Source organism: Sinocyclocheilus anshuiensis, unplaced genomic scaffold (genome assembly GCF_001515605.1).
Source record: "Sinocyclocheilus anshuiensis isolate Anshui unplaced genomic scaffold, SAMN03320099.WGS_v1.1 scaffold13, whole genome shotgun sequence".
In the NCBI taxonomy this organism is placed as follows: domain Eukaryota; kingdom Metazoa; phylum Chordata; class Actinopteri; order Cypriniformes; family Cyprinidae; genus Sinocyclocheilus; species Sinocyclocheilus anshuiensis.
In genome coordinates this window covers 1,697,422-1,710,033 of record NW_015538026.1, presented here as the reverse complement: position 1 = coordinate 1,710,033, position 12,612 = coordinate 1,697,422, and the positions used below count along the sequence as shown (strand labels likewise).

The following is a 12,612-nucleotide window of genomic DNA, read 5'->3' as shown; positions in this document are numbered from 1 at the left end:
TAAAAAGAGGGGGAGGATGAGGTGGGGGGCAACCAATCAAGTAAGTTTATAAAATTATATAGAATAAATTTAATTATCCTACCACATTCCAAAAAGAAACAAAAATGGAAATGTTCTTTCAAACCGAAAGACTTCAGAGTGATGTGGTCTAAAGTTAATGACATTAATAATACTACAGCTTGACAACCTACTCAAAGAAATTAGGCACTTTTCTAATATAGTTTATCTCATTCAGATTGGCTTTGTTCATTATTTTATCATTGTACATCATAAAGCTATGACACTAAAACAGTACACTGGCATAAAATGAGCCAGATGTGTGGCAAACTTATTAAAGGAATCTCAGTCAGTAGTCTTTAAAACAGATGTCACCTTCCCACACTCAAACTAACATTTTAAGTGCTCTATGTTAGACACACACACAGAAACAGCAAGTGGTCCTTTCCCACATCCTGAAATTCCATTTGATTTGAATTTCAAGTGAAGTGGCCAAAATGTTGTGCAATTATTACAGAATGTCCTGGAATGTAATTTAAATGGAAGTAAATTATGTTTGTGTTTATAGTTTGCATTATGGAATGCTCAATGTTGGCGCGTGTCTCAGGCTTTGCGTAATCTCTAATGTTGGTCTCCATTCCAGCGGCAATCCAGTGGCAGTGACCTCCACTACTAAATACTACCAGACAGGTCTTCAACAGACCCTCTTGTAAACACAGATGATTTTATGATCAGTAGGTCTACTGGCCCATGTAGTACTTGGTGGGCACGAATGGCATCTTGCTGACCACTGCTGGCACTTCTTTCTTCCTCACTTCCACCTGCATTGATGTGCCCACTTTACTGAAGGCAGCTTCCACGTAGCCCATGGCAACATTTTGTTTGAGGCAGGGGGAGGGGCATCCACTGGTGACCTCACCTAAAATAATGTGGGTGGGAAAGAAAATCATACAGGTTCAGAATGACATGACGGTGAATAAATGATGATGATTTTAAACCATTCCTTTAAACACACATGCGTTTGTTACCTATAACCCTGCCGTCAGATGACAGGATTGGTGTGTGCTGTCTGACAGGTGGTCCAGTGGAGATCAGTCCCACTCTCTTTCTCTGAGTTTTTGCCTTTATTTGTGGAACAATGATGTCAGCACCGGGAAAATCTCGTGCCTGTCGACGGCGCTTACCTTAACACACACACAAATACATTAGCATTAAATAAACATGCATGGGATATGATAATAAAAGTCTTGACGCACCTATAGTCCAAACAAGACTTGCTTCCACAGGTGTGGTGGTCTCATCAATGTCGTTGCCATAGAGACAAAGTCCCGCCTCCAGCCTGAGACTGTCTCTGGCACCGAGACCAGCGAGTTTCACCTCACTATCGGCTAACAACTTTTCAGTCAGTGAGACAATGTCTCCACTTGGTACTGAGATCTGAATAAATCATAAATAAAGAAAATACAAGAACATAAACTTTACAGACATGCCAAAAAACAAACAATAACCAACCCCCCAAAACGAAAGTGTTTAAAACTAGCTAGTTTAATTTTGTTATTAGATAATAGATAATTAATCTATCAGACATTTCTAACAGTTCTTACACTGTAAATAAAAATGAGATTTGTGCCTCTAATAATTTCTAATAGTCATGAGACACAAAAGTTTAGAATCTAAGATTTTTTATATTTTTAAAAGAAAGTCTCTTATAATCACCAAGGCTGCATTTATTTGATCAAAATACAGTAAAAACAGTAATATTGTGAACAATTAGTACAATTTAAAATAACTGTTTTATATTTATTCCTGTGGTGGCAAAGCTGAATTATTCTAGTCTTCAGTGTCACATGATCCTTCAGAAATCATTCTAATATGCTGATTTGGGGCTCAAGAAACCTTTAAGTTTATTATCAATGTTGAAAACAGTTGAGCTGGTTAATATTTTTGTGGAAACCATGATAGATTTTTTTTTTTGATGAATAGAAACTGTAAACAAACAGCATTCATTTGAAATAGAAATCTTTTGTAATATTATAAATGTCTTTACTGTCACTTTTGACCAGTTGAATGCATCTTTGTTAAATAAAAGTATTAATTTATTTAAAAACCTCAAACTTTTGGACAATAGTAAATAATTTCAGTATAGTTGTCATACAGTCAGAAGGAGATCACACCCACCTCAACTCCATCCTCCCCTGTATATCCGCAGCGCGTGACCCTACAGCCCTGAATGCCAAACACTGGGGTCAAAACACTGGTCATAAAGGTCAGCTTCCTGAGGTCATCACCCACACCTTTCTGCAGAACCTGGGCCATTGATGGGCCTGCATTCAACATGAATAAACATATAATCAATGCTGAATCGAATGCCCCAAAAATTTACATAATACATTTAAATAACACGCATACACCAATGTATTCTAAAAATATAAAACAGGAATGTGGGCAGTATTACAATGCAAGAATACCACAGACCCATGACTTACCCTGCAGAGCAATAAGACTTTCGTCCATGAACTCCAAATCTACATCATGACCTGCTGCTTTAAACTCCTGCAGTCTGGCCTACAAACAAACACAAATACATCTGAGCAAACACATGTGTAAGCAAATAAATATATACAAATAAAAATTATAAACAGACTGACGGCATTAAAAAATCAGAAAAAAATGGAAATGAAAAATGTTAAGGAATTTTGACGCCCCCTTGTGGTGTTTAAGGGGGTTAATATTTTGGCAGGCTATTTGCACTAAGTGTAAAAAATAGCGATAAAGGCTATTTACACTAAGTGTAAATAGCAATTAGATGCTATTTGCACCAAGTGAAAATAGCATATTTTCTTAGCGATAGATGCTATTTACACTAAGCGCAAATAGTGATGGATGCTATTTACACTAAGTGAAAATAGCAGTATTTTTAACAATATGCTTTTTACACTAAGTGCAAATAGCGAGATTCTATTTACACTATGTTAAAATAGCAGGATTTTCTGCTATTTATACTAATTGCAAATAGTGGCAATTATCTGCACCTCAGTATTATAGTACATTATAATGCAATAATATGCAATAATAACGTATTGTGTAAATTATAATTTTAATTCAAATTATTAAATGGATGCCACCTTATTGGGACAATAAAGCCCTCCCTTCACCTACCCGATACCTTATTTTCAACTTTTTAATTATTTCCTTCATTTTTATTGAAAATAAATGTCTTTCCAATGTGATATGAGATTTGAAAAGGGAGAAAAAAAAGTTAGGCAAAAGGCGGATTCGAACCCGGGTCGATCGCACCAAAAAAAGACTACGTTACACGCGTTACCATCTACGCCACTAGAGCTAACAATTGATAACAGTCTTTTATAATGTTGACCAGCCCTATCACACGTTTGTGGGTGGAGCTAGTGTAAATAGCCTCTGCCAACAAGGCAGATATTTTCACAATTTTCACAGTCATTATAGAAAAATATTTGAATGCCCTGATCAACCAATCAGAATCAAGTAAATGAATATGTTTAATGATCATTAACTGTACTGGCCTGCATATGAGCAGAGTCTTTGTCCGCACAGCCAGCATTGGAGACAACATACAGGTAACCCTGGTCTGTCTTGGTCACTATCAGATCATCCATGATTCCTCCTTTAGTGTTTGTGAAGAGGGAGAGAGTGCCCTAGGAAAAAAAATAATAATTTTGGATGACTAAAGATTGCTTCTTTTTTTATTTCTATTTTTTACTAAAGTTAACAATTATTAGAACACTCTGTGTGTCTTACCTGGTTGTCTTTTAGTTCAGCAATGTCTCCAACAATCAGAGACTCTATGAACTTCACTCTGTCTCTACCATAGACTTTAGTCTATGAGGAGAAAACGGCAAATATTCATTAGACACACCTCACACTACTGTCTCAAAATAATGAATAGCCAATATTGTAGGTCAGATGTGGCATTTTAAGCTGATCTTTTACTTAATTTTTAAAACATGTATTGGATCAAAACAAACCATATGAATTGGTCTACATACAGTACATTAAATGTCTACACACTGACCTGCAGCATGTGACTGACATCGAAGATGGAGCAGTGCTGTCGTGTGTGCATGTGTGAGTTAATGTGACTGTCTTTGTACTGCACAGGCATACTCCATCCTGCAAACTCCACCATCTTACCACCCTGAGCCCTGTGGAATTCATATAGCGGTGTCTTCTTGAGCGCCACCTAGACACAGAGAAAAATCAATGCAAATAATACCTTTTGGATAAAGTTAATATTTATGTAATACAGTTAATAATATAGTTAATAATAACGATAATTATTATAGTAACACAGTATAGTATAAAATTTGTAGTGTGTTATTAAATCAGCTTAAGATACTGTGACCTTTGACCTCAAGAGCTGGATCCTACCTACGAGTCTGCCCACTTTTACCTCACATTAGGCCACATTAGCTATTTACAGTTTACGAAACCAGTCCAAAGTCAACTAAGCAGTCTAAAACACTATCTGATCCACAGAGTGAGTGTGTGCTTGAGGCTTTATCTTTATTACATTAGGTAATTCATCACACGCTCAAACTGGTGTTTAAAAATTCGAGAGAATTCAGTGCCTTGTGACCACTAGTGATTGAGTCTAATTATTTGATCACTATTATTGACATTATTACACGTGGTTTTCATAAGATCATATTAATTGAGAGATTACATGGAATATGTCAATAAGTTTTAATTCACTTTTCACACCCACAGGACCATTGAAAATGAACGAACAAAGAAAAAAGATTTGTAAAAATAAAATAAAATATCTGAGCAGTTGCCTAACCTAAAATATACAATTTCGCTTACAGATTCATGTGTTTTAAGTTAAAAATGCTCATAGACATACAATCTGCGCGCCTCGAGTGTTGTCTGCGTTTGATGACGTTACAGGGTGTTCCGAATGAACACATTTTGCTATGTGAAGTGAACTTTTACAAACAGTGTGCTGGGAGCAGTGAACACTGCGTAGGGACCCTATGAATCGGACCGGAGCTTGTGTTTCAGTGATTCACAGTCCAAGCTGCGAGGACTCTGTACGGATGGACGCTCTCGTGCTCTTCATTAGCCGAGCAGCTCGAGCGGACAGCACAGCAGATGGCCGTGTTTCTCGTGCATGAACGACACCCTGAGCCATAACAGACCCCTAGAACGGCACTACATTCAAAATCACCTCAGTAGTCAGGGCATTATACTGAAATGCACCACCAAGTGCAAACTTTCCCTTCTCGAACTTTGCAGGAAATAAGATTTTTGTCAAGGTTTTACAAAGACTTCGGTTTATTTTAAGTTTGCATAGCTTATGATGTTTTTAATGATCCCAGTTCAGTGCATACCTCTGTGGAAGCTTGCCTGTCCTGCCGCACCGTTGCCCCCAGTCCGACGACAGCTCGCGTTTTCCTTGGAAATCGTTTACAGAGTCCGTTTGCAAAAGCCCGAGCAAGCATGCTGTTTTTCGTTCAGTTTCACACCAGTTGTTCAAAAGCCCAGCGCAGGCACTGTCAGCTAGTCTGGACTCGACTCTCACACTGTAAAACAAGCAAGTGAATTCAGAGAATCCTGGGAAATGTAGTTGGAATTCCTGACGTACACGTGCTGTTGAGCAGTTCTCAGCCACTTTTATCGGAATTAATCTTCCGGTAAACGATGGCGCATAAGACCTTTTCCTTTTAGACACGTAGCACAACAATTAGGGATGTGTTTCGCGAGGAATATAACAATTATTTTAGCACTTTCGAGGAATAAATATTTGGGTCAAAATTATTTTCCATTTATGCATTTGGCAGACGCTTTTATCCAAAGTGACATTCACAATACATTTTTAGATGTTTATCGGTTCGTGCATTTACATTAACTGATCAAAATGTACATTTTGAATGCAATGTATTTATATATATATATATATATATATATATATATATATAAAAAAAAAGCTATAAAAATGCAATTTTTATCATTTACTGCCCTCAGTAGTCTGTATGTATAATATGATTTCATATTTCAACAGAAAAAAGCGAAAGAAACACCAATTCTTACAAAGGTGTGTTTACAGGAGACCTTTTAATGTATCTTTCAATACTTGGCCCCAGAGGTGTAGCCATCATTTCAGAAGTAAGGGAACAGAAATGTCAAATGTATTTATTTTAGGTCTAATTGTTAGGTTTTTATTTTTTTATTAGGTCTAATTGTTAAGTTATGTATTTTCCTTATCTCATACTTTTAATTGGCTAAGAAATCAAATACACTGCTGGACAATTACCAATAATTTGTATTCTGTAATATTTTTCCTGTATTTTCCTAATGGCAATTTTATGATTTGTTCATATACTACACTTTTTTCCATTTTCATCACAAAATAAGGCAGAAAATATATTTTCTATTTCCTATAGGCTATTGTAATAAATGCTACGTCAGTTAGCACTGCATTATTCAGATACTTTGTTTAGCCTATTACCTGGAGATTACTTGAAAGAAACACATAAACCATATATTATAATCCCCCACGTATTCTACGCCCATGCTTGGCCCCTATGTTAAATAGCACCACTGAACAAACAAAAAAGCTATATTTTTTATTCTTTCATATACAAAACTGAAAACAACAAAACTCATAATGTGAATCTTTAACTAGTCATTTAATATAACAAGTCTAACCAAACTAATTTAATTTTCATGAACATATAGTAACACTTTGTTCATTTTTCGGAGTGATTCGTCATAAGAGTCATTCGTTCGAGAACTTCGCTGATCGCACTGTGTGCAGTTTTGATCCGCCTAAAGGAACCGATTCATACGAGTCATTAGTTCGGGAATCGATGTAACACGTGATCTGAAAAAGAACTAGGGATGGGCGATACCACTTTTTTTTTTTCGATACTGATACTGATATTTTTCAAGGCAGTATCGTCGATAGCGATACCGATTCGATACTTCTGAACTAAACTTTTAAATTATGATCGTGATTTTATACGTTCATGACTGGTGTTTGATTTGATATGGCTCAGCTGACGGGGTCAGAGGTCGAGGTCGATGAAAACATCGAGAACACAAACGGAGCGGAGCAGACCATCAAACAGGTGTGATAGACTTTTTCTGACTTTATTTATTTAAATTATTAATTGATTTTATTTATATCTTTATTCATTACGATAAATAATTTATTTATTTTATTAACCCGTTTAATCCCAATTTTTTTTCAGACATGAAAATATCCAGGTGATGCGTCATTAGTAAACCTTTGAAATAATCATTAATTATTTTTTGTGTGAAAAATAATGTGTGTACTGAATTAACATATTTCTGCAGTCATAAAAATTGTTATATATCTCAGCCCAGCTATTTTAAACCGTTTGATCACATTCTAGGGTTATTATTATTATGCATAACAACACTGATAGGAACACTGAGATAAAAGACAAAAAAACACTTTTTGTGAACAAATTGTTACTTTATTGTAACATATATCATAAAATTGTTATATTAGTGCTACCAGTATTACAACATTAATATTCTAATTTATTTGTAACATTTGAACTTTTGATTTAGTGCAATATTTTGTACTGCCATTAGGGACTGCCAGTGAATGGCTGTTGCATGCATAAAATGCAACCTTTTTATTCTGACAGTGTATGATTTCTATTAACATTACAGAATAGAACATGATCAATATTATCTTTCAACGTTCAATTTAAATAACTGTAATTGCAAACTATGTAGGCTACAATTTCAGTTTGTTTATTGTGAAATAACTGTCCTTCTGTCCTCTGATAAGCATTGTTCAGGGCTGCCGTTCCCAACAGTTTTAATGCTTTCTTGTGATACTTTTGGGAAAAGCAGCCCTGTTTGAATGTACTGTCAGCAGTGAGTGAACGCTCTCTGTGATTGATTAGTTCTGTCTTGCAACATTTGCTAGTCCAGATGAGCAGGAAAATAGTTCTATCCTACATAATTACTCGCTAACAAAGGTTATTCGTCCAATTCAATGCATATTGTACGCATTTTTTTTTTTAATTAACAAAATCACTGGTAAATAAAACACACCTTAGTATCGATATTTTTTGTTTGAGTATCGATACTCGCGTCAGTAAAAAGAACCTGTTCTCGGTTCCCAACGCTAGCTAGCCTACAACACACTTTGGCTTAGTCTTTAAGAAAACGTTCATTTTTTTTAATGTTGTAGTTTTGATATTACCCTAAGACAAGTTAAGACATAATGGATATAAGAACACATTCTTACTATTATGTTGCATATTAAGAAATTTCTTGCAATATCAACGTTTTAATGCCTGTATTACAATATACACAAAGTCAGCATGTAACTGAATGATTGTTTGGCCCCAAATCTATAAATAACCGTTCTTCTCGTCCATGAGGCAGCAGCTATTTTGGGTCTGGGGATTTTGAGCTGTATTTAGGGGTAGAGGTGCCAGGCGGACGAGACGGACACTGATCATTTCAGACCATTCAAATCACGGCGGTTGCTCTGGCTTTTCTTTAGTGTTTGTCAACAACACAACGACCCACAGACGTTTATTAGCGTTTGATGAAAACACAATCTGAGGGTAAGTCTACACGCGCACAGGCATCAGTTTACCACTAATAAATATTTTGTAGTTTTGAGTTAGTGTGCATATGTGGACCATAGTAGAGACATCAAACATGAGATAATTTACTACTGATCCTTGTTCAGTCCATTCAGCCAAAATTTAATCGGAGACTATTCACATGGGTTCCGTTTTTTTCCTGTTTACTCTCTTAATCTGATATATATATAAGGGGCTGAATAGAGTTTTTGTGGTATTGTGAACAGTACCAAAAAAACGAATGTCCATGTTTATTCAATATCAAACATGGAACATTTAACATCACTGTTGTTTCCAGACTTAAACTGGTTTCAGTCATGCATCCAAGTTGGCAAAATGTTTGAGATAAATATAGCTGTTCAAAAGCAACAGCACTATAGCCTCAAACTTAGGCAAATGCAGCATATTTCCAGTGGTGGACAGTAACGAAGTAGTTTAATTTCGTTACTGTACTTAAGTACATTTTTCAAGTATCTGTACTTTACTGGAGTAGTTTTATTTTGAGTAACTTTTACTTTTACTTCACTACATTCCAAAGCATAAGATCGTACTTATGTGATGTTCAGAACATGGTAACTACAGTAATTATCAAAGTGGGAAGTGATGCCCTCTGGGGGCATTTGGCCAGGGGTGTTTTTTCACCACAGTCAAGGTTTGAGAAGAAAAAATCATTATGAAAATCTAATTATATTTTCTTTATTATGTTCATTATTTCCTTATTGGTTATTTTGGGAAAATCCCAGGTATTTCGAGCAGTAGGATTATAAAAAAATATATGCTAATATAAAATTAAATGATAAAAGTAGCCTATATAAAACTGCAAAATAAACATTCATCTATCAGTACTTTTTACTTAAGTACATAAAAAATCAAGTACTTTTGTACTTTCACTCGAGTAAAATTGAAAACTGAGTACTTTTACTGGAGTAATATTTTGTAATACGGATCTGTACTTTTACTCAAGTACTTGATTTGTGTACTTCGTCCACCACTGCATATTTCACATCAATAAAGATGTGCTTTAACTGTAAAATGTAATGGATTTGCCCTTGATTTAGCATCCAATCATTAATGAATGGGGATGGGAATAGTTATTCACATATATAGATGTCTTTTGCTTTTGTTAGGAGGAATAATTCACTCAAACGTATAATACTGCCTTCATTTATTAACACCTCATGCCATCTACCGTAGGACTTTCTTTCTTAATGGAAATGCAAAAGGTGAAAATCTAAAGATTGTTTTCCTGGCTCTGTCCCATGGAATTACAGTGACTGAAATTTAAGTCTGCTTCTCACATTAAGGTAATCATATGACTTTAAAAGATTTGCAATATAGTGCAGAAGCCGTATGGACCACTTTCATGGTGTTTTTTTTTTCTATCCTTTTTTTAAGCTTAAAAGCTCTGGTCTCCATTCATTGTAATTGCATGGAAAAGTGAGAGCAGTGCAAAATTTCTTTTGTGTTCTATGAAAGACAGAGAGTCGTACATAAAACTACATGAGGGGGAGTAAACATTGATTTTTGAATCAGGTTTTCATTCTGTCTGTTTGTTAGTGGTGGGAGTGATCATGAAGTCCACTCCTTCTCCTCCTCCAGCATTTGTTCGTGTCAGCGAGCGAGACCTGACAGAGATTGAGCTCCATTCCGTTGACTCGATCAATGACCTGCACCGCACACACTCTGAACAGCACAGCAAAGGTATTTCATCATGTCAGAGTGTATGTATGACTTTAAAATCCTTACTAATTTCTATACAACTCAAACCCACCTCTCACTGTCAGGTGTTCAGCCACCCCGTCCACCACCACCTACCTCCAATGGGAATCTTCAGATGCAAGATCAAGGAGTTGTCTATCAAACAGGTCAACCAGTCAGAAGGCCCTGTGTGAGCAGACTGAATGACATATGCACTTCCACCAGGCGGCACTGTTTTTTAGCATGTGCAGCCATTATTGCGTTCCTCCTTACTCTCATTCTTATCTTCAGTTTTTTAGGTGAGAAAATCTGTTTGTTAAAGCTGAAATTAATGTTTTAAGGCTAAACTAAAAGAAATGTTTTGGTTTCAATACAAGTCAAGGTCCATTGACAGCTTTTGTAGCATAATCTTGATTTACTCTATACAGAGCCACTAAGGGGATATGGTGATAAATAAAAAAAAATCAGATGAGAGGAAATTACATTTCAATGCTTTTGTGTTCTCATGGAAAAGTATTACGTTCCCAGTTGTTGGTGCATTCCCCCAACAGAATGTTGTTAAGTCGCAAAACATTTGTGTTCCCTTGCAGAACTGTTGTGCCGAGAAACTTTGCATGCGGTCACAAAAGTTGTCTAAATTGCCCTTTTTGGAGCTGGAATACATGTATTTCTGCGCCTTACTTTGACTGCAGTTTTTGTTGTAATTATTGTTTCCACTTTCTGTGGTAATCATCATTATTCCACTGATGCCGTCAACAGAGCTTTTTGAACATATTGATTCCAGAACATTAATTTAGAGAGCCTGTTGAATTGTTGTTTCATCAAATAACACGAGTTTTCTGTTGCTAACCTTCCAGTCCAGCAGAGCAGTGCTCTCCACACACTTTTGGAGATGGTGAAACAGAAACAGGAAACAGCTGAAGAAATCTCCCAACTCTTACAAGAGCTGCACAAGCTGCACATCAACCTCACAGTGCAGCGACCATAACAACAAATCATTCGACACAGATCCACAGGAGAAACATTACTGCACTGTGACAACACTGAGAGAAGAGCACCGATTACTTCACATCAACATGTGTGATTCTGTCTTAAAGGCTTCTATTACTTCGGTGGAATCCATAATCTTGCTCAAAAACATTCACGTAGCCTGCTGATTTTTGTGCTGTGTAACTGGACAATAATGTATTAATTAATGGACTTTTCACCAGTATTGTTTTGTACACTTATATGCTTACACACTAGTTGGCAACTTGCTATATTAGTTTCACTACAGCAAATGATAATACAACACAAAGAAATATGGAAAAAAATATGAATAATCATACTTGTAATTATATTTTAATTCATTATCACTCTTAACAAACATTAAATTATGTAAAACATGCTTGATCAAGGGTGTTTTGAATGAGCAAGAACTTTCACTATGGCGAGCTATTGTAAGTGATTGCAGAATGACTGTAAATAATTATATAGACCATAATATTCTATTTAATAAGAAAAAAGTAATTTTAAAACAATAATAAATATAAATATAAATGGAAATGTTCTTACATTTTGTGGAGTCCTGGTTTTATTGTGAAAGGTTTATCTGTGCACATTATAACAAATAACAAAAACGTCTTTGTAATCTTTCATCAAAAATACAACTAGCTTCTTGAAATTACTTTCCTTTTCTGCTTGTCACTTAAGCTGTGGGGTTATAGAGTACAACAGTTGGGTCGGGAAGTAAAAATCCTATTCATTTTCTCAACAGGAGAATGATAACTTAAAAACCTTTAATGTCAGACTTACTATGGGCTATGAGGTTATTAATCTATATGCTTTTGCTAAAGTCGACAGACCACATTATTTCAACTTGATTACAAACATTTTTGTAATCTTTTTTTTTTTAATTGTGTTCAACAGCAGAATTCCTGCTGGAAAACGACATTACCCATGATACTGCAAAGAAATCTCCACCAATCAGAGAATCAAATCAAGCAAATCATGATAAAAGGCTTCTTCACTACCCGTTCCCTCCCATGAAGCACTGTGAATGACGTAATAGAGTCTTCCTAATTCATAAAGAAAATCTATTTATGACATTATTTTTTGACAGCATCCTCATTTTAGAGCATTTTTACACAATTGTCTAAAACTTTTCACAGTACTGTAGCTTTGCAGGTACAGTAGGTTTCTTGAAGCATCTTGGAGACGTTGCCACAGTTCTTCTGGATTTAGTCTTGTCTCAGTTTGTTCTGTTTCTTCATGTCATTCCAGACAGACTGGATGATGATGAGATCAGATCTCTGTGTGGAGC

The 12,612-nt window shown here is 35.7% G+C and overlaps 1 protein-coding gene across 1 annotated transcript; it reads right to left on the bottom strand.

Annotated features, from left to right (window-relative positions):
• Positions 1-388: 388 nt before the first annotated feature.
• LOC107679535 (aminomethyltransferase, mitochondrial-like) lies at positions 389-5,667 on the bottom strand. The gene is made up of 9 exons (XM_016475116.1): positions 5,367-5,667; positions 4,049-4,216; positions 3,775-3,855; positions 3,540-3,671; positions 2,484-2,562; positions 2,176-2,321; positions 1,254-1,434; positions 1,026-1,181; positions 389-916 (listed from the first exon to the last, which is right to left on the bottom strand). Exons 1-9 carry the CDS (start codon positions 5,475-5,477, stop codon positions 738-740), a joined length of 1,233 nt encoding a protein of 410 aa, XP_016330602.1. The 5' UTR covers positions 5,478-5,667; the 3' UTR covers positions 389-737.
• Positions 5,668-12,612: the final 6,945 nt, after the last annotated feature.

Bases quoted from the DNA above. Each gene is read 5' to 3' on its own strand.
- LOC107679535 (XM_016475116.1), bottom strand. From the start codon at position 5,477: ATGCTTGCTCGGGCTTTTGCAAACGGACTCTGTAAACGATTTCCAAGG. The intron at 3,672-3,774 runs GTAAGACACACA...TTTTTTTCCTAG, and splicing joins CTGAACTAAAAGACAACCAG to GGCACTCTCTCCCTCTTCAC. The intron at 2,322-2,483 runs GTAAGTCATGGG...TGTTGAATGCAG, and splicing joins AAGTCTTATTGCTCTGCAGG to GCCCATCAATGGCCCAGGTT.